Below are 25,813 nucleotides of genomic sequence, written 5' to 3' on the forward strand. Positions count from 1 at the left end.
TATTCTTAATCTGCATTTTTATTTTGCATGTAAAAGTATTATTTAAAGACGTATATTTTTCATCTTGATTTCACCCTTAGGATACTTCGGAAATTAAGTCGTAATGGACTGTAATCTTAAAAATAATGTAAAACAGAGTAACTGTATAGTTTATTATCTCGAAGACCGTGAGATTAATGCGCAATAAATCATTTCCGTTGACGCGGTTTGCAATTTCGCCTCGCATATCCAGGTCTCGGTGAAACATCAAGACCAGCTGGGATTCGCTGATATTCGTAAATACGCATTTTCGCAAAAAAGGAGTCTTCGATGAAAATTACGAGGTGACTACAGACCAAGGGGGAGCCGTGAGCTGCTCTTAAGTTCCGCTCGACTTATGAATAGTATTCCTTGTACGTATTTATGAAACGAGTGCGAGTTCATTGCGGCGATTTTATCTTCGGTCCTGATGGGAACGCTTCCTCTCGCTTCCTCTTTCGCGAGAGTCTCTCGATACCGGCTCGAAATAAATCGATCGGGACGCGCGTTCGCGCAGAATAGAAACGCTCGATTTGCAATTACCAGCAAGTTCGCCTCGGGCGTCATTAGAGCCTTTGAAAGTCGCAAAGATACGACACTCTATTACGCCATCTAATGATGTTAATCGGTGGCCGTCGCGGGAACGGGTTATTAATCGCGTACATGGACGACTTTGAGAGGATATAATTTTGTTTCGAATCCACGTGTCCACCTTTGATAAATACATGCGTGTGCGTGCGACGGAGACTTTGATGCCGCCGGCTTTGCCGTTTGCCGATACGACGATAATAGAACGAAAGTTACGATTTTCCGTTTCTCTATTCTTCTTGTAAAAACGAATTAATTAGTTCGCTCTACGGCAACGGACGTTGTCTGCATCTCCGTCGGGATGAAGTAATTACAGAAGAACGGGGACATCGAGGTAATGGGATTGCATCCGCTTATTAAAAATGATTTTTTTTTTTCAAACAAAAGTAACACTAGTTTACGGTAAAAAAAAAATCAAACTTTTTAAACCACCAAGGTGTTTCTCACAGATTTTTTTGTATGAAAAACGATGCCAGAAATCAAATTTTTTCAGCACTTTCAGAAAAATTTGCCTTGCGATATCATTTTCAGCATCAAAAAATCTATCGGAAGCACCTCGTCTGTTAGAAAATAGTTTACAAAAAAATATTTTTTGTAAATTAATATAATACTTTTGCATTTACATACATCGTACGATATTGTGATCGCTTATATTCGCAGAAAATCTTCATCGCCAGATTCATGACAGGAAGTTTTCGATGGGCCTTTCAAAATACTGACGGATTAAGACGTGCGCAAAACACGTGCTCGCGATCTAATTGCGTGCGAATGCATCTCGACGAGATGCGCGACGCGGAAACGCGGGTTTCGCGCGCGCGGCGGCGGCGGCGGCGAAGATCAAAGGGCGCTCGCGCGGCCACGTCGGGCTGTCCTTCAGATTTCCGACCTGTCCGTTTTCGAGGCACGGCTAATGGACGTGTAACGTGCATACGTGGCATACGTTTACATATCTGTGATTCGCCGCGTGCGATTAAATCCTGGCTCCTCCTGGTTGCGCGGATCACCACCGCTTCGTAAATAATTGATATTAATCGCGTCGCGTTTCTGCCTTGGTTTCGAATGAATTCGCACCTCGCGGAAACGCGAACAGACCTCGTTTCCCACTTGCCCTTGTTGCTCGGTTATCGCCCGACTCACGATACACACATTGCACACGACAAGCGCAACGTACAGACTCGTTACATACATATGCGCTTAGCATGCCCTTGCTTGTGGCAGTTTCTGCTGACGAACTGTACACGGTGATTCGTAAATCGCATTCGAGGTAAAAACTTTCGAAGCTCGCGAGTCGATCGATCTTTCTTCGATCTCAAATTGATCCCCTAACTCATTTTCTAAATATTCAATAATTCTACCTGCAAACTTTGGTTTCTAAATAATTAAAATCAAAGTATGACAAATAAATAAATTACTTGTTCTTTTCTAAAAGAAATTATTCTTATTGTGTAGACTGATGTACAAGTCAAAAGACTTTACGTATTTGTTTTATCTCTTCTGTCAGTTTGATGCAAGAAATAATGCAAGGACAACATTCTATCATATTTAAATACCGCGCGTACATAATACATAAACATGTAGGAAATTCCAAGGATATTAAATTATAAATTAAAATTGAGTCACGATCATCAGACATATAAATATCGTAACGATTATTATTCTAAAAAAAAACTGTACGAAACTAAAATTCTACTGTTAGCGTAAATTTTATTCAATATTATAATAATAAATAATTTAAAGCTTTGTTATTTGCGTTAAACAAGTATATCGCTCGATCCCTCGATCTAGACTGAAAGCTAGAAATCTCCACGAAATCACGAGTCTTCTATCTCGATTTGATTTCTTCACGATTGGGAAAAAGTACGTGGATTCTGGGACGCCCTGTGTACTCGTTCCGCTAAACGACCGCATACCGTATGTAATGTATACCGCATGTGATCCGCGGAAGGCCTATGCGGCCATAATCGTATCCGCGCGCGTTCAGACTCAACATAATTACCATACGGACCTGCTACAGATTGCTTATTGTTCGCGTCGACTTTTCTTTTTTCTCCTCCGGGAGAACGGGGGGAGGGGGGGGGGAGGTTCATCCCCTCGGCCGGCAGGGGATTAACGTTGCACGCGGGCGATGCACGAGTTATTGTACCTTCACGGACGTCAACGTCGACGAGCGACATGGCACGCGGGCTTTTGAATCGTTTCGCCGCGCCGGACGATATTATTCGTCGCAGCACGGTAAAAGCGCATTCGCAAGGTAGCACGATCACGTTTAACCCCCCACGGCGCCAAATAATCTCGAAGAGAAACGGGTTCATGTTAATATTATCGTTTTTTACTTTAATTATCCTCGGAATTAAAAAAAAAAAGCTCAGCTAATGATAATAACAGAAAGAAATTAGTCTTAAATCAAGATAGACATTGTTGTACATATAAGCAAGAATATTATAATCTTCACTTAGAAGATTTCCAGTCTTGAATTGAGCAAAAATAAAATGCTTGCATCGATACAAATTCAAGCAAATTAAGACTACAATTTTTTTAAGAAGTTTATATAATATTCTTGCTTCAAAATATGCCATTTTTTTCCAATTCTAATTCGTTTTTATTTTTTATTTTTTTTTTTTTTACTTTTTATTTTTTATTTATCCAATCTAGTTTATTATTTTTGTAACTCTTAAGTCATATCTTCCAAGAAGCTACTTCTATTATTCCGCACTCATTTACTATATTTATATATGTTTAATTTTATTCTAAATAATACAGAATATTTATCTTGGTTTAAGATTAATTTTTTTTCTGTATATAACTCGCGTAACTCATAGAATCTATGATAATTTATAATATTATAAAAAAAGATGACAAAGTTTTGATTAATGATTTTGAAATTTTAAAAAAAATATGGATAGCTTCATAAATCAATGTCAAATTCCGGAGAGTTTCGCAGAATTCATCTCGATGTTATAATAATAAAAAGAAAAATATTGTACATTATTATATTTTTATATATAACTCCTTATTCCATTTTTATATAACATACTGTGTTATAAAATATTACATACTTATCTTGATAAAAAAGTGAATGTTTTTTACCTCAGTGTAGCGAAATACTTGCATAAGACAGAAGATAACCGCAATACGGCGCAGCTAATTTTTCGTATTTCTACGCTTTGTGTCCGCTTCCACTGTTAAAGCGGGAATTTAATAATCCCGCAGCGGAAATTTTTATGCGCCGTAGTTATTCCGCTATTAAAACAGGAGTAATTAGCACTTGTTCCGAGCGCGTACTACGGAGAAATTCGAGATAAGGGAACAGAGAAATTTGCAGAGATTCACGTTTCTCCCGTTTCTGTCTTATGAAGATATTCCACGTCGGAAGTAACAACTTTAATAATCCTAAGATACTATTTACAAAAAATTAAAAGCAAGTATAATTATATAATGTGACGAAAGAAAGAGAGAAAAGGACCACAAAGGGTAATGAGTGTATATTCAAATAAAGACTCAAATGTACTAATTTTATTTATAATATATATATATTATAAATTGTAATATAATTATTATATTAAATTATGTTACAAGTTTTACTATAATATTCCGTGTAATTGTGTAAATTCCCGTGAAACTCTTCAAATCTTGACATAAAAGTCATCGCAGCGTGACAAATAATAGAAAAAAAAAAAAACATCTTGTAATTCCTTTTCCAAAGAAATATTTCCATATTTCCTTCGGGAAAGTAAATCTGGAATTTTTTTATTTTCAGGTATTCTCAGAGAGTGTTGTTTTCAGTCAGGCAGACATAAGAAATGAAAATGTGGATATGAAAACGGATTCCTCGCGCGGAGAGCGCGCTTCGAGAAGAGAATCGACCGAGATACGAAACGCGTTCCAGGAGGAACGGAATCGCACGCTTCTTTTCGAGGGACGCGGAAACGCGGCGATGTGCTTGCCTGATCGAAACCCGGTAATTATGCACCGGCATCGGTATGCAGGACGACGTGGTATGAAGGAAGAAGGAAGGCCGCGGATAACAAGGGATTTGCCTCTGCCTGGAGCATCGAAAGTAACGAGAGCAAGGATTAATGTCCCGTTCCGCGGGTTTGCGCGCACATCGGGAGGATTATTACGGGAGGTGTCCACATTAAAATAAACCACCCGGCGCAACGTGCACCGGAGGAAAGGGAGAGAGAGAGAGAGAGAGAGAGAGAGAGACGTCCTGCCATTAAGACGAAGGAAGTCATCGAAGGGTGTTTTCGCGCGAGAATAGAACGTTTTTCTCGCTCGTCCGGTCTGATCTCGCCCCGTCCAGTTTTATATTAATCCGCAGTCGTAAAATGCAAACGCGGATCGAATTGAACGCTATCATTATCCGCGTATCGCGCAGATCGATCTTGGCCGATGCTAGGCTTCTACGACTTAATAAGAACCTGTCAATCCGAGCTGCAAAACTGTTTACTCTTGTAATACAAAAACAGGTAGCTTTCCGTTCGCGCCCGAACGAAATAAATTTAAAAAAAACGTATCATAACATATGCCACTTTTTCCAATCCTAATTCGTTTTTATTTTTTCTTTTTTTTTTCTTTTTTTTTACTTTTTTACTTGTCCAATCTAGCTTATTATTTTTGTAACTCTTAAGTCATATCTTCCAAGAAGCTATTTCTATTATTCCGCAATCACTTATTATATATTTATATACGTTTAATTTTATTCTAAATAATACAGAAATAATCATATTTTTAAAGATCAGGAGACGGTAGTTACATGTTTCATATCTAATCGCTACGCTCAATGGCGCTTATAAATTCATCAATGCCACCTGTGTGTTCTAACGACCGAGTATCTCCCGGTTTTGCATACCGGCGCCTAATTATATCGTAACTCACTCGCGTGCAGCGAGTTACTCTCGATGTATCTTCCGCGAGCGTGCTTCATATTTTGCTCGCAGAAAGCGCGCTTTCAAGCGCGTATCTCAAGCCTGCGTGTTATTCAAATGTGTTGTAGCTCGATGCCACAGGAAGGTTCGGCTTGAATGTATTCTCAACGCAAATATCTTGAATAATTTATAATATCTGGCCTTTTATCTTCAAAAGTTTAACGTCATTGAATTCCTCAAACTTGGCCTCAAAAACATTCGACGTTACGTCGATCATGGAACGTTTCTTGAAACGCTTTGATAAAAGCATTCTGAACTTTAAGACATTCAAAGTTGTTTCGACAAAGTTTCGAATTTTGCAATTCTCTCTCTGAAACAAAAAGTCTACCCGAAAAAAACAATTTCCTAGGTATTTCCTAATTTGTTAAAAATTCTAGGTAAAATGAAAGTATTTTTAAATGCATCTTACAAATATATATTTATTGTGCAAAGTTCTTCATATTTTCCATCATAAAAATATATAAATATCATAAAATAAAATTAAGAATTCGAGTTTCAATAATTGAATTTGAAAAGCTTTGATAAAACTATAAAGAGATTGTAAAAGATAAATATTTTATATTACATAAAATTTTCAAACTTTATTTTCAAAAACGACAAACAAAAAAATATATAAAGCATAATAAAAAAAATTCAATTTTTATGGAACAATTAAAATAAATATTTGTTTTTATTAAACAAAATTGCATCTAACGTAAAATCATTGTTTTCAATACTGAATATTGGATTAGTCGTAAAATCAATATACTCTGATATTTAAAGTAGATGGATCTACTATTGTCGTTAACAATTCAACTGGTAAACTTCCGATAAAAAATATAAAGATAAAATATTTAAAAAAAAAAATTAAACTCCTGATTTTCAGTAAAATTCTCTGAAAAGTTTTCAAGGCATAAACAAATTCCCTGAAAATTTTAGGCTTTTCAGATTTTTTTCCAGATAATAAACACCTTGTCAAAAAAGAAGCTAAAAGATTCATCATCTTGAATCTCCGTCATTCGCGATATTTTTCGCATTTTTGCTGACTTTTATATTTTTTAATATCGACATGAGACTTATCATTTCGAAATGATCATTACGAAATGATAAGTCTCAATACGCTGAATGTCAATTAAAGCTCAACGCGCGAGTGTCACGCTTGCTCTAAATTGTACATTTAGATATAGCTTTTCGTATAATATTTTGCCATGCTTTTGCTTAAAAACTTAATATATTTTCCATTTCTTGGCGCAAACTCTTATGTTGTCGCAAGCAGGAGAATAATAAGCGCTGCGCTTACCTCAGATCCAGCGCCCTGATCACGGCGGATCGCCGGCGACCTCGTCGACGCGGAAATCCGGGAAAGATGCACGGCGGTGGCGAATCATCTTTTCGTGAACGGTCCATGGAAGATTTGCTCCGAGGGTCAGGCCATCCTGCGCGCGAAACATGAAGGGCAGGGCTCATTAACGGGGCAAGTGGTATAGAGAGCATAAGAAAAACGCCGGGCAACAAATCACGATGTCCCGTAAAGGCGAGAAGCAGCGCGCGAGAGAAACGAGACGTGGAGACCGACTGATCGCCTTAACTTTCAGAAGGTTAAGCTCCCCGTTCTCTTTTTTTTCCCCTCGTCCGAACGTCGCGACCAAGCTTTAATGCGCCATCCGTCGTCGAGCCGGCGCTTATTAGATTCGTTCTGAATTCCTCTTAAAGCTTCTCGACACGCCTGGAAACACTAACGGCTTGGAGAGACCGACGATTCAGCCATTATTTCGACACCGACGCAAATGTGTCGCAAATGTATGTGAACGTATGTTGAACGTATAAAAAATTAGGTCAGACGCATTCAATACATTCTAAACGCTAATAACGTAGTCGCTCCGCCGGACATTCTAAGGAAAGTCTAAGAGATAAATTGATTTGAAATTGAGGGTTTTAATACTTCTCCTCTTTTTGTACAATATTACACGCTGACATTATCTTACATCGGAATCTCTAAGTGACGAAGTTATCTAGTTAATTAATATTAATAACTGCAATACAAGCTAAAGACACGCGATAATTATTTGTGATCAAGCCGTGTTAGAAAGACAAATAACGCTTATTCATCCGGAAATTGCGTCATTATCGAGATTGCGATTATTTATTATTATCTATTATTACTTATTATTACTTACATCCAGAAAATAATTTTAATAATTAATTTTCTACGTATGTTTAATAATATTGACAGCTATGCTGTATTAAACAAAAGTAAAACCAAAGTAATTGCAACGTCATCTTCTTTTTTACACATGGCATTATGCAAAAAACGTTAACTACCAAGTTTCCAAAAAAATTCATAGAAACTAAAAATATGAGACGCATCGTAACGGATCTTGCGTGATCATTTACGACGAATGTTTGCCGATACTCTGAATTCTATTTTAGTCGGCAATTCTGCTTTAATCGCGTCGAGAAAACCGCGATTACGTGCGCGATACGCGGAGAACAGGTGTGATAAGAGCGGAAGAATCGGTATGATAAGAGCGATGGAGGCAATTTATGCGCTGATCATTAAGTCGCTATCTGGCGGGTATAAAGAGGTGTCTATGTCGCAGTTTTCGAGTCGCAAGACAACGAGTGCGAGGATCCGTTGTGTGAACAGCTGCGAAGAATATGCGAAGAGCACGCGAAGAGAAGTACGGCCCTATGATGATAAATTAGTGGAAAAGTCGACGGATAAATTTGTCCCAGCCCTTCTCCCATGTCTCGCTACGTCGCCTTTCCGCCGACGCGTTTGACGTCTTCGATTCTTTGTCCATCAGACGGTCTTTGAACGTGTGAACACGTTCAAAGATGCGTACGCACGATTAGCGCAACCGTTGCGTCGATCGTCAACGAGTAAAATAATAATGTGAAATATTTAAAAACTTACATATATATAAAAATTTATATATATATATATATATATATATATATGTATATATATATATATATATATATATATATCGAAGATTAATATAACATTCACATATCGTCGCGTTATTATAATAAAAAAATATTTTTTTGCAATGATATAATATTGTTGACATGTTACTCCGGAGGATAGATATTTTCATAAACAAATGAGATTCCTCATACTTTTCGCCAATATAAATACTGATAATTCCGAAGAAAGTGCATTTGTATATTTTTTCGCAAAGTACTTCGCAATTTACAATTGTAATTTTTCAATTTTCAATATTCTAAATTCTAAGTAGAAAATTAAAGAGACTTAGACTAAATTAAATAGCATTCCACAATTACGGAGCTCGTCTCACTCACCGTCTTGCCTGCCCGCCTAATCCTACTCGAGAGGAGCGGCAGCAGGTGGATCCTCCGTCTCGGCCCACGTGGTACACATGTCCCGTATAAAAAAAAAAAAAAAAAAAAAAACCCTCGTGCAATCCCGCGCACGAAAGGGGGGATTACACGCCGATTGTTTCGATCCGAAAAGTGCACGCAACCACAGTAATCGTAATTCTCCCTTTTAAAGGGGAGATGCGACAAGAAACAAAATTGCAGCACTGCGTTCGACTCGGGGAGAGGTGGAAATACGGAAGGGTTGGGAAAGAACACGCGAAGAACACGCAAAGATGCGCAAAGAACGAATCGCGGCTTCCGGCCTCCGCGTGAACTCGGCAGGAAGGACGGCCAAGCGTGTGTGGCGCGCACGAACGCCACCGCGACAGGAGTGATAGTGGCGAAAGTGGGAGACCCTCCGGGAAATATATAGGTCCGGGGTGGTGTGGTGGTGGACCACACGAGCGAGAGAGGAGAGGGAAGGAGCGTCCGCGCCGCGCACGCATCCCTCTACGCGTGCCGCATCGCATCCCGTGGGACGTACGGCAATAATTCGGCGTTTAACCTGCGATTGTTCACGTCATCCAGCAAAGAAGATAAAATGTGCAACAAATATCGAACATTTATAAATATACGTACGATCATTTAATTACGTTTTTCAGATATTTCGGAAAAAAATATCGTAAAATCAGATTTACCTTATGCTCGTCATGCATCATTTTTCTAATTGGTTTCTAATTGGTATTCCTGAGCGATAGCTTTTTATAAGTGTATTTCAAATGTTTTCTCGTTGAATCGAGAAATTTATGGTAGAATTTCGTTTCGTTATCGATATCGAAAACAAATTTTAATTAAGAATGTATGTTAAATTTATTTTTATTTACAATACAATGGAAAAATTATGGATTATGTTAGATAGATTATGTTAGCGTTTAAAAATAATACAAAAAGTTTAATGATTTAGAACTTAGATAAAAAATTATTTTAATTTGAGATTTTTGTCGTTATTTTTTTATATTTCTATTGGAACACATTTTTATTTAAATAATTTTTTATCTAAATTTAAATCGCCACTAAATTTTTTTATTATTACATTAATATTATTACATTAAATGCAATTTTAAAGAATAATCTGTAAATTTGTCATAATTTTTTATTTTAAATAAAAATTATAAAAATAGATATAATGCATCTTGAAATATATTCGTTAAAATTTATTAATAATTTCTTAATAAATATGTTTTTTATTATCAGAAATCATCGGTGATTTAAAATAAAATTGTTTTAATTTGAAATTAACATAACACAAAAGCGAAATGAGTGCATGGTCGCGTGTCACATTTTAATTAATTACGTTAAAAGCATTTCTTCCGTATCTCTTCCTTAAAAGAGGAACTAAAGATATCAGAGGACTTTCGAAATAAAGACAATCGAGGACGATGCAAATGATTTCTACACAAAAGCAGAGACGTTCGTCGACTACGTTATCAGCCATTATCGTACTCATTTTCCCGTTGAATCTCATCTAGATAATCGGAAGCATTGTTTGAAATGGCGTTATCAGCGCGCTAAATACACCGACGGAAATCCCGACGTGCCCCTTTTCCTTTCTCGCGCGCCCTTCGCTCCCGGTTCAACGAACTGTAATTGTAGTACGGAGACCTACGGCCATAAAATTCTTCTACCGACTGAGATTAGACTTGTGGCTTTTCCTTTATCATCCCGATGCAACGCCGACGTGTCGCCGGCGACGTTCTCGTTTTATCTCTTCCCGTTTTTCCGTTCACCCTTTTTCGCCCTCCTTCTCGCCCTCCGAGTCGCGCGTCGCGAATCGCCCCCGAGTTTTTTTCTTACCAGCGCGACGGATCGCACGTAAAATGCCGAGACGAATCGCGACGGGGCTGGGAGAGAACTGGAAGTGTCTTGTAACGTGCGAGCTATGCGATACAATATGATGCAGAACCAATTACGTTGGGCGATTAAGTCCGGTAATTAACTCACTGGCAATCAACGTCCACCGTAATGGACATAGCTTTTTTTCTTATAATGCTTAAACGCACAATTTTGAAGTCTTTCAACAACTTATAAAAAATAAATATATATTTATGATTAAATATATTTATATTTATATTATATATTTTATTTTATATATTTATATTTATATTATATATATGTTTATATTTTATTTTTTTATTTATTGTTTTTGTTTATTTACAAGTAATATGAAAATGGCGTAAAAGGATCTTGAAATAAACGGAAAAAGCGCCGACTAACAAATTAAAAACATTTAGATTTGCAAATTTTAACAGCCAGAGCAGAATGGCAAAGCTTGATCATAAAAGAATAAAAAATTTCGAATGAATTGAAAATATTCAGTTATATATGCATGATTTTGCATGGTTAATGGCTGGAATTCAGCATGATTGCACTCTCCAACTTGAGAGCAACGCCATTAAATAAATACGCGATAATAATTCGAGGAACGCTTCAAGCATTTATTTATTTTCCGTCGAACGTAACAATCCAGCCAGTGATGTCAGCCTGAAGCGCATTGAGCTTTTTTATTTACTACGTAACGGGCTGCAACTACTGCATTTTACAGCACGGTTGTTCGCAAGCTTCGCAAAAAGAATCGCAGATCGTAAAACAATGCGCCTTATGTAACGCGGAATATTTAACGAATGAATATTGACCGAATGAATGGAGAATGAATTATAAACAATATAAAATCGATTGTGCAATCTTCAAATTTAAATGGACTCCCCTTCCCGGGGCTTAGGGGGCTTTACATCAGCATTTTTATATCGAAAATTAAAAATGTGCGTGGGTATTTAGATCTCTAAGCGTTACGCAGGACTAATGTAAATCGTAAATCGTGGTTTTTCTACTTTCCGATTTTGCCGGTTATCCCGTCGAATTTGCGCCATTATACAGACGCGTCTTGTCGAGCGATTGACCGTCCTGCTCGGAGCCTGCTAACAAAGAACCAGTCATGGCGATTACCTGTCGAATGCCATTGTAAAGTGCGACATCCATAACCGTCCTTCGTGGTGGTCGGGGCCCCCCCGATAAAAGTTCAGTCACGCCGTGATTTATTAATTATAAAGCATTGTGATCCGCGAAGCCACATAGTTGCGGTTTCACGGTGATAAAGCAACACGCGGCGCTAAGGATTTCCATCTCGAAAATAGACTGCCGGCTGATCGCCGATAAACGCCTCCGCGATTTATTTAACAGCGGCTTTCAATTGATGCGCTAACGCGCTAGAACCCTCTCTTACCACTGCCGAAATTAAAATTTTTAATTCTAAACCCGAAAATCAAATTAAAATGGTTATTGAAGGTATTAGATATCAGATACATGATCAAGATCACGATCAAGAGAAAGCAACTTTACTGTAATGATACAACTAGAAAAGATAATATTAAATTTCAAAAGTTTGAAATAAATTATAATTAATTACAATTGCAAATATAAACTAATTGCAAAAATAATTACATAAAGAATAATTGAGTTAAAAATTTGCATTATAAATAACTACATATTATACAAAATCAAAGTTACGGTGATGTTATACAAGGATGTATTATACAAGGATGTTTTTTGTCATAATGGGAAAATTATGAAAAACTTATAGATTATTTTAAATCATGTTTAAAAATAATATAAAAAAAATTTAGCGATGATTTAGAACTTGTCATAAAAAAAATCATTTAAATAAATAAATAGAAATGTAAGCTCTAATCGAAATAATTAGAAAATTAAAAATTATTAATTAAAATTAATTAATTTTAAATGCAATCCATAATAATAATAATTTATAATTTTTTTCATTGAAAATAAAAATAAGTATAATATAATCTTAATAAAGAAATTCGAGTTATAAAGAGAGTTTTAGGTGACAAAACAAGCAAGAGGCGTCTCATGGGCTCAGATTGCGGCTCATGGGACGTCTCAATGGCCTCTTAACTGGTTATATCATAGTCTTTTGGGCCGTTTCTCATACCAATCTCCGTCAACATTTACATACCGAATACATATATGACGATAATTCGTGATACAACGTGATAACTCCACGGGAACAGACGGTAGATGGTTACATGACATCGATACTTGACACAATTTGACACATTACTTTTTAGAATTAATCTACATCTACATACAATATGATAATGTTCGCAGATTCTACAATACAGTTTATTAATTTATTTCTCATTTAAATAACAAGAGCTTTCTAATCTCATCCAAATCTTAATTTGATAAACAACATATATAACTCAGCTGTAGCGATTTGTAAATTAAATCTTTACCTTTCATAGAAACGAAAATAATTTCTCTGAAGAGGAAAAACCTTGAATCGTCCACCATATAAGACTGCGTTTATTGCAGTTTGGAGTAATTTATTGACATTTATCTGCAAAGAGGCTCTCGCTTTCGTTGAGCGGTCGGCGAGATTGACTCTCGATTTCCGTATCGACAATCAACGTCGGGCCTTTCGCCGCGTGGAAAATTGGAACCGCAGTGCCATAGAACCACTTCGTTTGAACGTGCAGTGAAACTTAGAGAAAAACTGACTTCTCGCGACTTCCATTAACCTCCTTCAGAGAAATACACGAGTGTTGGCTGCACCGACAATATTTCAAGCGAATTTGTTATTGTAATTTTTCGAAAGTGACCGACGCGGCCTTTAGATTGTGCATCGCTGCGTAATGATTCGGCAAAATACTGAGCAAAATTGAAACCCAATCGCTGATTAATTGCTAATTGATTGTCGTGTTTTAACACAATATGGTACAATTTACACATATGAATCAGTTGATGTGATCAAATTACCGATTGGCCGAGAGGATTAATTTAATTTTCTGGAATAATGATATTGTATGATGAGTGTTTGATTAATTTGTGAAATAAAAATAGAAATCAAACGGTATTAAACGAATTTAGCTATTGTTGCTTCGGACACTGCATGACATGATTGTTTAAACATGGCGAGCATTATCGTTTATGAATTATCATATTATAATTAATACTGACAAAGAGCACATATATTATACATATATTATACGTTTAATCCTTTTTAATTATGATATTTCGGGCTAATTTACATGCTTTTAGTAATTAACTTTTCATATCATTTACTATCGTTTACAACTCTGCCCCGAGACAAATATTGGATAATTAATTAATTAATTAATTAACTGTACGTAATAGTCCTAGTAACGGCGCGAGTCTCGGGTAGATTCGAATAAAAGACCGTGATTTCGCATATCTACGGGGAAAAATGGATGCGCTTGTTCCCCGGATCGCGCCCAATTCTTTCTTTTTTCTTGCTTTTTTTTCTTGCTTTTTGGCGATGTACGATCCTGCTCAACGCTTCGTCGAATTATACACTGTGACCTGTAATTTGGACACTATTTCACATGCCGTAAGCATGCAATCACGAAAAGGTGTTCCCTTTTGTAAGTGGTTCCACCTAGATGAAGAATTTATCGGCTAACAGCCCTTCTTCGAGATTATAATACTCGCTGCACATATGATCCGATCGGATCGCAGCGTCGTAATATACCAATCTGCCGTATGAAACGCTTAATCTATCGTCTTTTTTTTTTTTTTTTTCATTTGATGGTGTTATAAAATTTTCCTGATGCCACGTTAGTAAACACTTCGTTACGCTGATTGCGCGAAGATCATCACAATTGTTATCATCTTGTTGTCATAATTGCGATTAATTTCCGTGATACTTCGAAAAAATCGGAATATAAATCTACATGTCTCTTTAAATAAAATTATTTGAATAACAAATTAATGTAAAGATTTTAAATAGTTTTAATATTACGACATCGAAATATTCGATATGAGTAGTATCAAAAGATTAAAAGATCAAAAGATTTGTTTGTTTCTCCGATGTAAATATGGACTCGATACATATATCTTATTTGTGCTTTTAAGAAGCATTATCCGAATATGTTTTCCAATAATATAATAAATATAATAGAAAATCCTTAATATCATCGTGTTATAAAAAATTATTTTATTTTTCTTCTCAGCGATATAAAAAAAAACGTAAAACATTTCAAACAAATGTAAGCTAATCACAGCTAATTCCCTCAATTGTCATTTCACTTAAGGATTTATGTCGTGTATACTCCCTTCCACCCTTGGATTTATATATTTGATGTCCTTACTGAATGTATATATCGTTGAGTAAATTCTCGGAAGGGGAGGATGAGGCGGTCCAGGAAATGTGAGATCTCGAATGCGGGAGACCGGAAGAAACGCAATAACATCCAAGAGATTTGATTTATTTGAGAGGAAACGAATCTCTGGAGAGCCTCGTATATACTCGAAGAACAAATATCCGGCCACTCGAAATGGCAAATCAATCGAAACAAAGGTTGGACATATGCATTTGATTATATTTTATCCGTCGACGCGAAGGATTGCATCCTTCAAATCCTTACGTAATCGCCATCAATATTTCATGAATTGCATAAAAATGCTAAAAATAATTTGCAATTAAATATTATCTCAACAAATCTTCAATTTGAATAATTGTTTTAAGTTAGTCATTTTTTTTAGATAGATAATAGAAAAAAAATTTCAATGAAAAAAGAGAAATAAAACGTATCTCTATGTTGACAAAAATTTTAATAGCTAAACTGCAATTTAAGGATTATTATATTTATCTGGATATATTGTATTTATGAAAAAAATTAAAAAAAAATTATTAATAGGTTAGCTTAGTCTAGATTTAAAAGTAATGCAAAAAATTTTGTGACAATTTAGAACCTGAATAAAAAATTATTTAAATATTTGTTCTAAATCGCCGCTAAATTTTTTTTTTGTATTATTTTTTAAGTGCGATTTAAAATAATCTGTAAGACTTTCATAATTTTTTTATTGTAAATGTGAAACTTATAAAAATAATTGTGATACATCCTTAAAATTGCATATCAAATTTTAATTGTAATTATAAAATAATATTCCCGAAGCTGTATTTGTTTTAATTTAAAATAAACGTCATTAAGTTTGTTTATCGTGTGCTTCTTATTTAATCTTAAACGCAATTTTAATCTTTTTTTGTGACAGGAATATACCATTAAGTTCATCTCGCAGCGACTTCCGTAAATTTTTACGATAAGTAAGCCCGAAAAAAAGGAACATTGAAAATCTTTATTAGCGGATGATTTCCTGTGCAAACGATTATTTGGAAAGCATCGATTAACGTACTGATCGTCCAGATCGGTTCACGGAAACAGGAAGTCGCCCAGAAAAAGAGCAAGAGGGAATTAGACCTCACACGTTGAAGGTAAAACGCGTTCGTGAAACTTCTTGGATCTTGCCGACGAATACGCGTATCGCGCTTCATCGTAAAAAGAGGACGATCAAAATCATGCTGAAAAACTGCTGATCCACTAGCGCACGCAATTTATAATACAGACTTGAAAGTTCATGACACTTTTGAAGAGTTAAAAAGATCTGAATATGCCTTATCGTATTTTATCGTAAAATGGAAACTAAAAATATATCTTCAAAAATTCGCTTTTTAATATCGCTTGCAGATCACTTTTATGACGTAAAAGTACGTATTTATTCCCTTTTCCACGCACAAGCAGACTCAATTAAACGCAAACCACCCATTTTTACACGTATCTCACTAAATACTTCCTCGTATTGTTAAATCGAATCCGCCTCGCCGATCAACGGGAGCAAAAAAAAGGCGCGCGAAAGAGGCGACCGGAAATTCGACGTGGCGATCGTCGCTCGTTAATTGTATCGCGGATCTACGAGGTGCGCCACGCCGGGAGCGGGACGATAAATCGATATTGAAATTTTCACATTAGCCGGATGTGCGTATAAAAGCCTAGGCGCGAGTTTACGAAATGCACGCGCGGCCGCAGAGTCGCGGATTCAGGCGTAATGCAGCCGAGATCGAGGAAGGGAGACTACGGCGGGCATTCCCTTCGTCTCTCGTTCAACTTGGTCTCAAAATGAATTTATGGATCCGTAATCGCCAATTGAGATGAGTACTTGTTGTGTGCAATCGGCTGAGACCTTGCGGCAAAGCGTTGCACTCTGCGCGTATTAGAAGCCGCATCGCATCACCGCATGCTATATTGGACGTTGCAAAATTACACGTTCGAATTAACATAAAGTCTAATTCGAGTCTAATTCGATCGATTTTATTTTTAGCTAAGAGAAATAAGGAATAAAAATAAATTTTAGTCTTTATCTACAAGAAACACAATAGATATATAAGTATGTGTGAGTGTATTAAATAAATATGCAGTGTATTAAACTTAGGGTGAGTTTGCCAAATCTAAACAATTGTGTGGATTAATTATTATCCTGCAGAACTTCGGATCGATAAATTGATACGTTATATGTAGCATCTAAAAATTCGTATTTTAAAAATATTTTAAAATATGCATATTTCTAGTTTTGTGGCACATTTAATTCTTGTTGAGATACAAATATCGGAATAGATGGATTAAATTTTATACATTTAAAATCTCGAAACTATATTTAATTCACAAAAGAGATTACAATTATCTAAAATTTCTTAATAGTTATATACATAATTTATCTTGATGTGAGAATAATTGAATGACATTAGAACGGAATGGAGATTTGTGTAACATTATGTAGAGTGGCTTCTGTCTCAATGACGCAGAAACGATTGTGCTCGAGCACTGGCAGTGTCAAGATTAGCTGTAAGTTTAGTCAGAATCTTAAATGAGAAAGATTCAACTGTGTCTGTTTCATGTAAAGTTCGATCAGTTGAATGGACCGCTCGCATCTGTGGATTATCATTCTGAGATGTTTATAGTATTGCATTTCTCCCGTTTTGCCTTTCGACACTTGTCTTCGACATTTTATGTCTTTAAAACAAACTCGCACTGTAGATTTGCAAAACGCGTAATGAGAATTCCTCAGAACACGTTTGCATACGAACGTTGGTGTACTATTAATGCCAATTTTAATTACTCTAAAAAGTATTTCGAAAGTTTCAGCATTCGAAAACAAAATATATAAGATGATAATTTGTTAATTAGTTTGTGAAACTTGCAAAGATGACTCAAAAAATGTTTTCTTCAAATTTCAATACATTCACATACATTTGCTTTTTCTAAGAAGATTTTCTTGGCTGATCTTCTGGCTGTTATTGTATTCTGGCTTGTTATGTATTTAATTATTTTATTGCTGCGAGAAGAGAGAGAGAGAGAGAGAGAGAGAGAGAGAGAGAGAGAAAAAGAAAGAGAGACTAGCATGACGAATTTAAGAATTAAATTGTATGCGATTGACGTTGACATGCATTTTGACAAGTGTGCAATTGTTACGCGTTAAGCAAATATCTATGTTATCATTGACAATGTTTAAATGGATTTATTGACTACAGTCAAATGTATTATAAGTATATTTTAATACAATACCATTTACTCGGTAATGGCAATTTTTTTTTAGAGCGTCTCGATAATGTTGTACACTGACCCGAGCGGTGACCATTCCTCTGAATGTTTTTCTAATAATAGCGCATATCAGTGCGCTGAAAACTGATTAAAAAAAAAAATCACTCGATATACCAGCCAGGATGTCCCATTAACAAATTAGCACGACAGGCCATATAGATAAAAGCGTTGTTACGTCTTATCTACATTCGTTTTAGCTATAAAAGACTACACCGTGACTCTCCTTCAAAAGTAGTTATATAATGTCAAAATAATATCTGACTTCTTTTAGAAATCTAAAAGACTTTAAAAACTTTTGCTTTTACGAACTTTTATGTGAGATATTTTTATTTATTAGATGTATTTGTAAAAGAAGAGCAGTCAGTTTCGAATATTTTGATGTTTTTTTTTTTTGTCAATTTGTTTGCATTAGAATCGCTTAACTGTTAGTTTAAATAAAAATTCGCAAATTACTCTTCTGACAAAAAGCGCAAAACTGAATTTCCGTGAACGTGCCATGAAGTATATTACATAAGTGACGGACCGTGATGTATTTTGAGCGAGCAGGCATTTACTGTAATTCAAGTAGCAAGTAAAATATGAGGGGGTTAGCAACAGCGCGAATAGTTTCTACCTGTAATTCATAGGGTTTATCAGTCGAGTTATGTTTCCCGTAGGAAAAACTGTTTTTGATAAATTGTATCACATTAGTCCAGGCATACTGGATGCGCGTTACGTTTATTACACGCATTTGAGATTTGCGTGCCGGACAGCTCTCTCTCTCTCTCTCTCTCTCTCTCTCTCTCTCTCTCTCTCTCTCTCTCTCTCATATGTTTTCTGCACGCGTATGAAGGTATGAAAATCAATATTCCTTGGTGGATATCGGTTGCTATCTACTTGTACATAAACGCGACCAAGTGTCTGTCGTGTAACGAGTTATCGAAGTTCTCGGTCGAGCGAGACGCGATAACAAGAAGAGATGCGACTCAATTATTAGAGATTAAAAATTGGAATAAGCTTCTGCCTGCTACGCACTACATATATTATACAAGTAGGACACAACTTTTCACAAATGTTTCTTGTGTAACCAGACAAGAATTTAATTATCCTAAATAAATCTATCATGAATGATAAAAGATAAGAATACGCTTCTCAATTAATAATTAAATTAGAATTAAGATCTTTTTTTTTTTTTAATTTTATTTCTTTATTTGTTCTAACAATCAAAAACAAATCGAGCAATAGGGAAATATTGATAATAATATCGAAAACAAAAGGGAAATTAATGTTCGAGATCGACTACTTGAGTTTTATGAAAAATATTATTCCGCTAATACTATGACACTATGTGTTCTCGGCAAAGAGAATTTAGATGAACTCGAAAAAATGGTAGTAGATCTCTCTGTTTCTGATATACCTAAGAAAATTAACACTCCAATGTGATCTGAACCATTACAAAGTGCACACTTTTATACAATATGATACAATGTACCAACGATGAATGAGGAATACATCAGGAAGATGACATTGCCCAATTTACGACAATATTATTAATCAGTGTCTGCGCATTTTTTATTTTGCTTAAACATGGAGGAGAAAGCTCTTTATTATCAGCTTTAAAAGCCAGATTGGTGTAACTTTCTCAAATGTAAAAGCGACGATGACATCAATGGTTTCGGTTTTTGATCTAACCATGAAAGGTATTGAGCATGTTGAAAATATTGTTCAATTGACATTTTAATACATTAATATACTGAAGTCGAATGAGTCAGTCGAATGGATCTACAATGAATATAGAGACATTGCAGATATAAATTTTCGTTTTAAGGAGTCATTCTGGTCTATACTTGCAAAATTTTGTAATTGTATCAAATAATCAATAGAAAAATAAATAGGCATAGATATTAAAAATTTATTTGCCTTTATTATTTCAATCTTTGAGAAAAAAAAACAATTATTATAATACCGAAATGTGCGCGATTTCAGTTCTTTTTTAGCCAAACCCGTGCGTATCAAAAATGCGAATTGCCTCGGCGGCGGAATGGATTTATTTTCGTAGACTCAATAGATTTGAAAAATTTAAATTTATTTAGATTCTTAATTCGCACGTCAATGGCTATCGCTGGAACTAGTATCAATCACTTTCTTGCAAAATTAACAAAATGGAGGATGTTTTAATGAAAAATAGTGATTTTTGCTAAATTTCTGATGGGATTTTTCTAAATAAAAAGTAGGTTAAAATAAATCAATCAAAACTCGATCTAATTCCAACGATAGCCAAACATATATTAAATAAGCAGTTAAAATTTGAAATCAATCAGATGCATAGTTTCGAAGATTTTTATCTCGCCAGGTTAGAAAACACTATTTTGAGTAAAAAGCATTTAAAGTTTCGGTAAACATTTTTCGTACAGTATTCGTCTATATTTATCTATCTCTTAATCAGCAATTCCAGCTCCATACAGGATATCTTCGATCTCTTCAAAAGCTTATAAAAGTTAATTATTATGAGTACAATAAGTAGGAATGAATCTGATCGCTGTTTTTCACAAAAATCAACTTTTGCATTCCTATGTAAAAATAACTGTAAAATTCAAAATACTTGGAATTTCTTCATGAAAATTGAACTATGTTTTTTGGGATAGCGTATTTTTAGAAAATGTAATAAAAAAAATTTTTTATTTTTAGACCAGAATGACCTCTTAAGAAGGAAAATCCTCTTCTTGATTATGTGGATAATGTGGCTTACAAGCTACAAATATATCCAATGAAAGAGGTTTTGACTGCGGAACATATTTTTTCGGAGTGGCAACCGAATTTGAATTTTTTACAAAGATAATGAAATATTTAAAACATCGCAAAACATCGTAATTCAACGTTTGTCGCAAACGGCAAATCTTTGAGGAGATTCTGTGGGCAAGAATACTCTCGTGGTTTGCCAGACCTTCGAGAGAAGACATGAAAATATCTTGATCCTACCGGGGACTCGAAACTGGGATTTCTACTAGACTAATGCGCTGTCTACTACACCACTATGATAAAAAATATTCAAATTAATAAAAACGTATTCGATTTTTACAAAAAAAAAGATTATAGAGAAATTAAAAAAAATCGGTGCAAATTCTTGTGCAGCCTTATCATCAGGCTAAACATTATCTAAATATATTATATAGACATTTTTGAAATAGTGAAGATTATATTAAAGGAATAACTTGTTTAACTGTAAATAGATCCCATCAATTTATACTGCAGCTATTTAATCAAATTCAGTGAAATGTTTAGTACATGATAATGTCACTATGCTAGAAAGTTATAGAAGTAAGCAGATTGAAATCCCCCTAAATAAGAAGGGAGGGTGTGCGTCACAGCGGGGCCCGACCAGTCGTGAAAATTCGCAATTATTATTTTTGCGAAAAACATCACTTCAGCCGAGAATCAAACCTGGATCTCTTTCTGCTTACCGAACAGGCTTCTTATCCTTTCGATCACAGAGGCATGTGATGGTATTTATTACAATAACGTGTTTAAAACAAACGTTAAACAATTCGATATCATACACATAAATATACACACACACACACACACACACACACACACACACACACACATATATACATATATGATATATATACAATATACACAATATATACAATGAATATATATATATATATATATATATATATATATATATATATATTCTCGAAATAATAATAATTTCTAATAATTATCTAATAATTATAAATTTACAAATTTCAATATATTAAAAATAAATAAAGAAATACAATATTAAATTTTGGCCCAAATATCCTCTAAATTTGTAAGTGTACCTTTTTAAGATGATGCGTTATAAATTATTCTAAATAGTCTAAAACGTATTTATTTTATAATTTTTATAAAATATTTTAAACTGTCTCTTTCTGTACTTGAAATGTCTTTGCGATAATTGCGCAATCGGATATATATTTAAAAGTATAATATCTAACAATCTACTTTTTACTTCTCGCTATTCGATCGATGATAGGCGTTTACGGGTTTACATCGCGGGCAACGTAATCACTGTTATTTCACGTGAAACGGTAATGCTCCGGCTTAAAGTCGCTCTACTTATACGTATTATCTTTCTCGGCAAGGGCAATACACGGAGAGCGAGAGGGAGAACGAGAGAGAGAGAGAGAGCCGGTCTCCGGGCAATCATCATTTTCAAGCGTCATTATGAAATTGCTTTGCCAAATGAAATGCACGGTTATGCGCCTGCATACGCTCAAATTGAGATTTATTGGAAAATCGAAAATACGTTTTCCTACCCTCCCCTCCCCTCCCCCCTCCCCCTCCCTCTCCCCGCCCCGGTAACGGATCCGTCCGACATTCCGCTGCATCGTCGGACTGTATCGCCCACGCGATGCATCGAGTTACACGAGACGGCTGCGTGTATGCAATTACGCGAGCAGATTCGAGGGAGACTCGAAAGAATCGTTTCGCCGGGGGTCAAAATCACTTTGGTTTTCGCACACGCTTTCTTCTATCACACCGATCACCTGGTATCAAAAAAGCACTGAGGAAACGAAAGGACAAGTAATATAAATATTCTAATAAATCACTGATCTAATTCAAAATATATCTTGACGCAGGGAGTTCAGCTAGCAAATGTAAACACTTGGCTAGATACAGATTTGAAAGTAATTTTGTTGTTGACTATTATTAACATAATTAGGACGCTTATAATATAACAATATTTTTATACCTTCTTCTAATTAATTTGTATGTCGTACATAATTAATTTCGAAGGCCTAACAAAATTATTTTCAGATCTATATATCTGGCGAAAGATTTTTAGAATTTGCTTTGCCAGCAAAACTGTTTCTCTCCGTGCGCTTTTATTCCTGATGCAAACCGATTTTTTTTTCGAACGGAAGTTTTCGTTACGCTAAACATACGCGAATGAGTTTTTAAAATACAATAATATCTTTATGCTACGAGCGCTGCATAATAAAATTCCCATAGCGGCGTCTCGTCCCCGCGCGAATTTAATCACGATTTAATCACACAGCGACACAGATGCGCCCGGCTTGCCTGTTCAAATCGGCGATCGATCTTAGAACCCACTGTGATAATCTCACGGTACCGGTCATCAAATCGCCTTTGTACGGCGTATTAACTGAATCGCGCCACTGTCTATGGTGGAAGCGAGATCGAGATCGTGAAGGCGATCGATCGCGACGAGATAAAGGGCGACTCTCTCGGCCGCCGCTCGTCGTCAATACGTCTCGGGGCTCGTCGGCTCCGCAATCAATTGATCAAGCAGCGGGTGCCTTCAATTAGTTGGCGGAGTTAATTAATTTGACTCGATCGCAATTTACATAATTAGACACGCCGAGTGTGCGCCCTTCACCTCGAAAGCTGTCGTAACTACCGCGTCGAATCCGCACGCTTATGCCGCTCGCAACTACGAATGATTACTGAGAGATGCTTGCTATTTTCCCGCTTCTGGTAGCACGAAACTGCTCGGATGGATCGATCGAAGTGCGCCGGTTGAAACGCACGGAACCGCGGTGCGGATCCCGCGCATCTATAATAAGACGATGCAGCCGAGTTCGATGAATCGATAGAACGATCTCCGCGAGTGATGGTTAATACTATAGCGGTTCGCGAATCGAAATTTTTATCCTACCTTCCATCTGAATTAAGCTTTTTACACTATTTTTGGTGCTACAAACAATAAAATACATCTCTTTTGATGTAATTTAACAGTTTCCATTTAGAATTCACAAAATTCTGTTGAAGATAGCCGAAAATAACGCAAATTTAAATTTGCAAACTGTGCACTATTTTGCAAAATCAGCAAAATTGACAATAAATGTTAATATTTCTTTTTCAATAATATTTGACAAAATATTTTCCTAAAAATTGATTATAACTTCTGAATTTTTAATGTGTCTGATAATAATTTAAAGCCTCAAAAAATTTCTTATCAAAAAAGTATTTTATCAAATATTATTGAAAAAGGCAAACATCGTTAATTGATGTTACCGATCAGAAAAATGAGTAAATCAGTTTTTAATCTTATGGGCATCTTACATTATCTTAAAAATTATAAAAGTCAAAGGCACAAGGTGCAGTTGTTATTTCCTTCTTTGCGTGCATATCCATCGAATGGAAGGAAAGAAAGAAAAGGAAAAAAAGAGCAGGGAGCGTCGTCAAAAACCAAGTTATGTAATTCCCGTCGTTCGTCGCCTCGTCGACTCGTCGATTTTCGATAAAATACCGCCCCGATTGTCACACAAAGTGTGGACGTGGCGTTCGAAGAAGGGGCTTACGGGCTTGACGAGAGACGACAATATTCCTACGACGTGAGCTGCCCGTTCAGAGTCAGATTTCCGCGGCCGAATTTCCTCGACGTGTCTTCAGGAGCTCGGTGATTTCTCGCGACAAAGGGCAAGTCCGAGGCGAACAACTTCGCGTCGCGCATGGAAGAAACTCGAAGAAACGTGCCTGCGATGTGTACCTGGAAATTTTCAAGACTTATACTTCCGCATAAAGAGCTTTTCACGCTGACAATGCGACGCCGTCGACACAATGAGATCGGTATACTGTGTCTGAAGGGGGCGGATGTTGCATCGTATATAAACCGCAGCATTAAAACGTCTGTAAGGCTCCATGGAAAAATGGAGCGAGGCGCGAAAGGTCGGCCGATTCATGGCCGAATAGAGGATTGTATAGCCGTTAAACAGAGTGGTATAAAATTACTCTTTATAATGGCGAGATTAATAAAAATGTCATACGTACGTATGAACAATGAAATATTACGATAAATGAGAAAAAGCTGAAAGCTGAAGCTTATATGGAATATGGAATTTACGATTTTGTTTCGTACCTTCTGAATGTTTTTATTCAAAGAAATGTAATACGTGATTAATATTGTGTACAAATGTTGAAAACTAAAGAGACGTAAAGAGGCATAAAAATATAAAAATTAAAAAGAGAAATCTTAAATATAAAACAATTTATAATTACATTTTATAATTAATCGCACACAAAGAGAACGATTTTGCTGGCAACTAGAATCTTACATAATAATAATTATGGGCATCAAAATTATTATATCAATTTAAGATGCTTATAAGATATAATAATAATACTGCAAAAATTTTTGATCTTCTAGTAAGCAATTTGAACATCCTACATAATAATTTTGAAATCTAACAAAATTTATTTTCAGATCTGTATTCTAAATCATCATTTTTCAATCATATTTGTAAGTTTTATGCATTTGAGTTTTCGAAATTACCATAACTTTATTATTCGCAAACTTTTAAAAGAACTACGTATACACGAAGAAAAATAATCGTAAATGAAAGTTTGATATTCATCTTCCAGATTTTTTGTTTGCATCTGAATTATCTCTTTCCTCTCTCGAGTTCTTTCGGGAAGAAAGTCGGTATCACGTAAATATCATTACGTTTTCTTATATTCTAAGATTCTTTCATTGGATTTCGGTCCAACTACAAGCAATCATGCTCGCAGCGTCGC

General features: G+C 35.6%; 1 protein-coding gene across 3 annotated transcripts in view; it reads right to left on the reverse strand.

Moving 5' to 3' along the window:
• LOC105430850 (thrombospondin type-1 domain-containing protein 4) overlaps window positions 1-23,759 on the reverse strand; it is an 82,396-nt gene extending 58,637 nt beyond the window's left edge. Inside the window, exons 1-2 of one of the 3 annotated variants that reach the window (XM_089074094.1) lie at window positions 23,676-23,759; window positions 6,814-6,949 (exon numbers count right to left, since the gene is read on the reverse strand). In XM_089074094.1, coding sequence (XP_088930220.1) covers window positions 6,814-6,920 — 107 coding nt within the window. In that variant the 5' untranslated portion in view covers window positions 6,921-6,949; window positions 23,676-23,759. Of the gene's footprint in view, window positions 1-6,813; window positions 6,950-8,819; window positions 9,404-23,675 lie in introns of those variants that run through there. The other 2 variants (XM_011644592.2, XM_089074096.1) reach the window with 2 other exon arrangements.
• Between the last annotated feature and the right edge of the window lie 2,054 nt (window positions 23,760-25,813).

This window comes from Pogonomyrmex barbatus, unplaced genomic scaffold (genome assembly GCF_055798465.1).
Source record: "Pogonomyrmex barbatus isolate J1 unplaced genomic scaffold, ASM5579846v1 scaffold16, whole genome shotgun sequence".
Lineage (NCBI taxonomy): Eukaryota > Metazoa > Arthropoda > Insecta > Hymenoptera > Formicidae > Pogonomyrmex > Pogonomyrmex barbatus.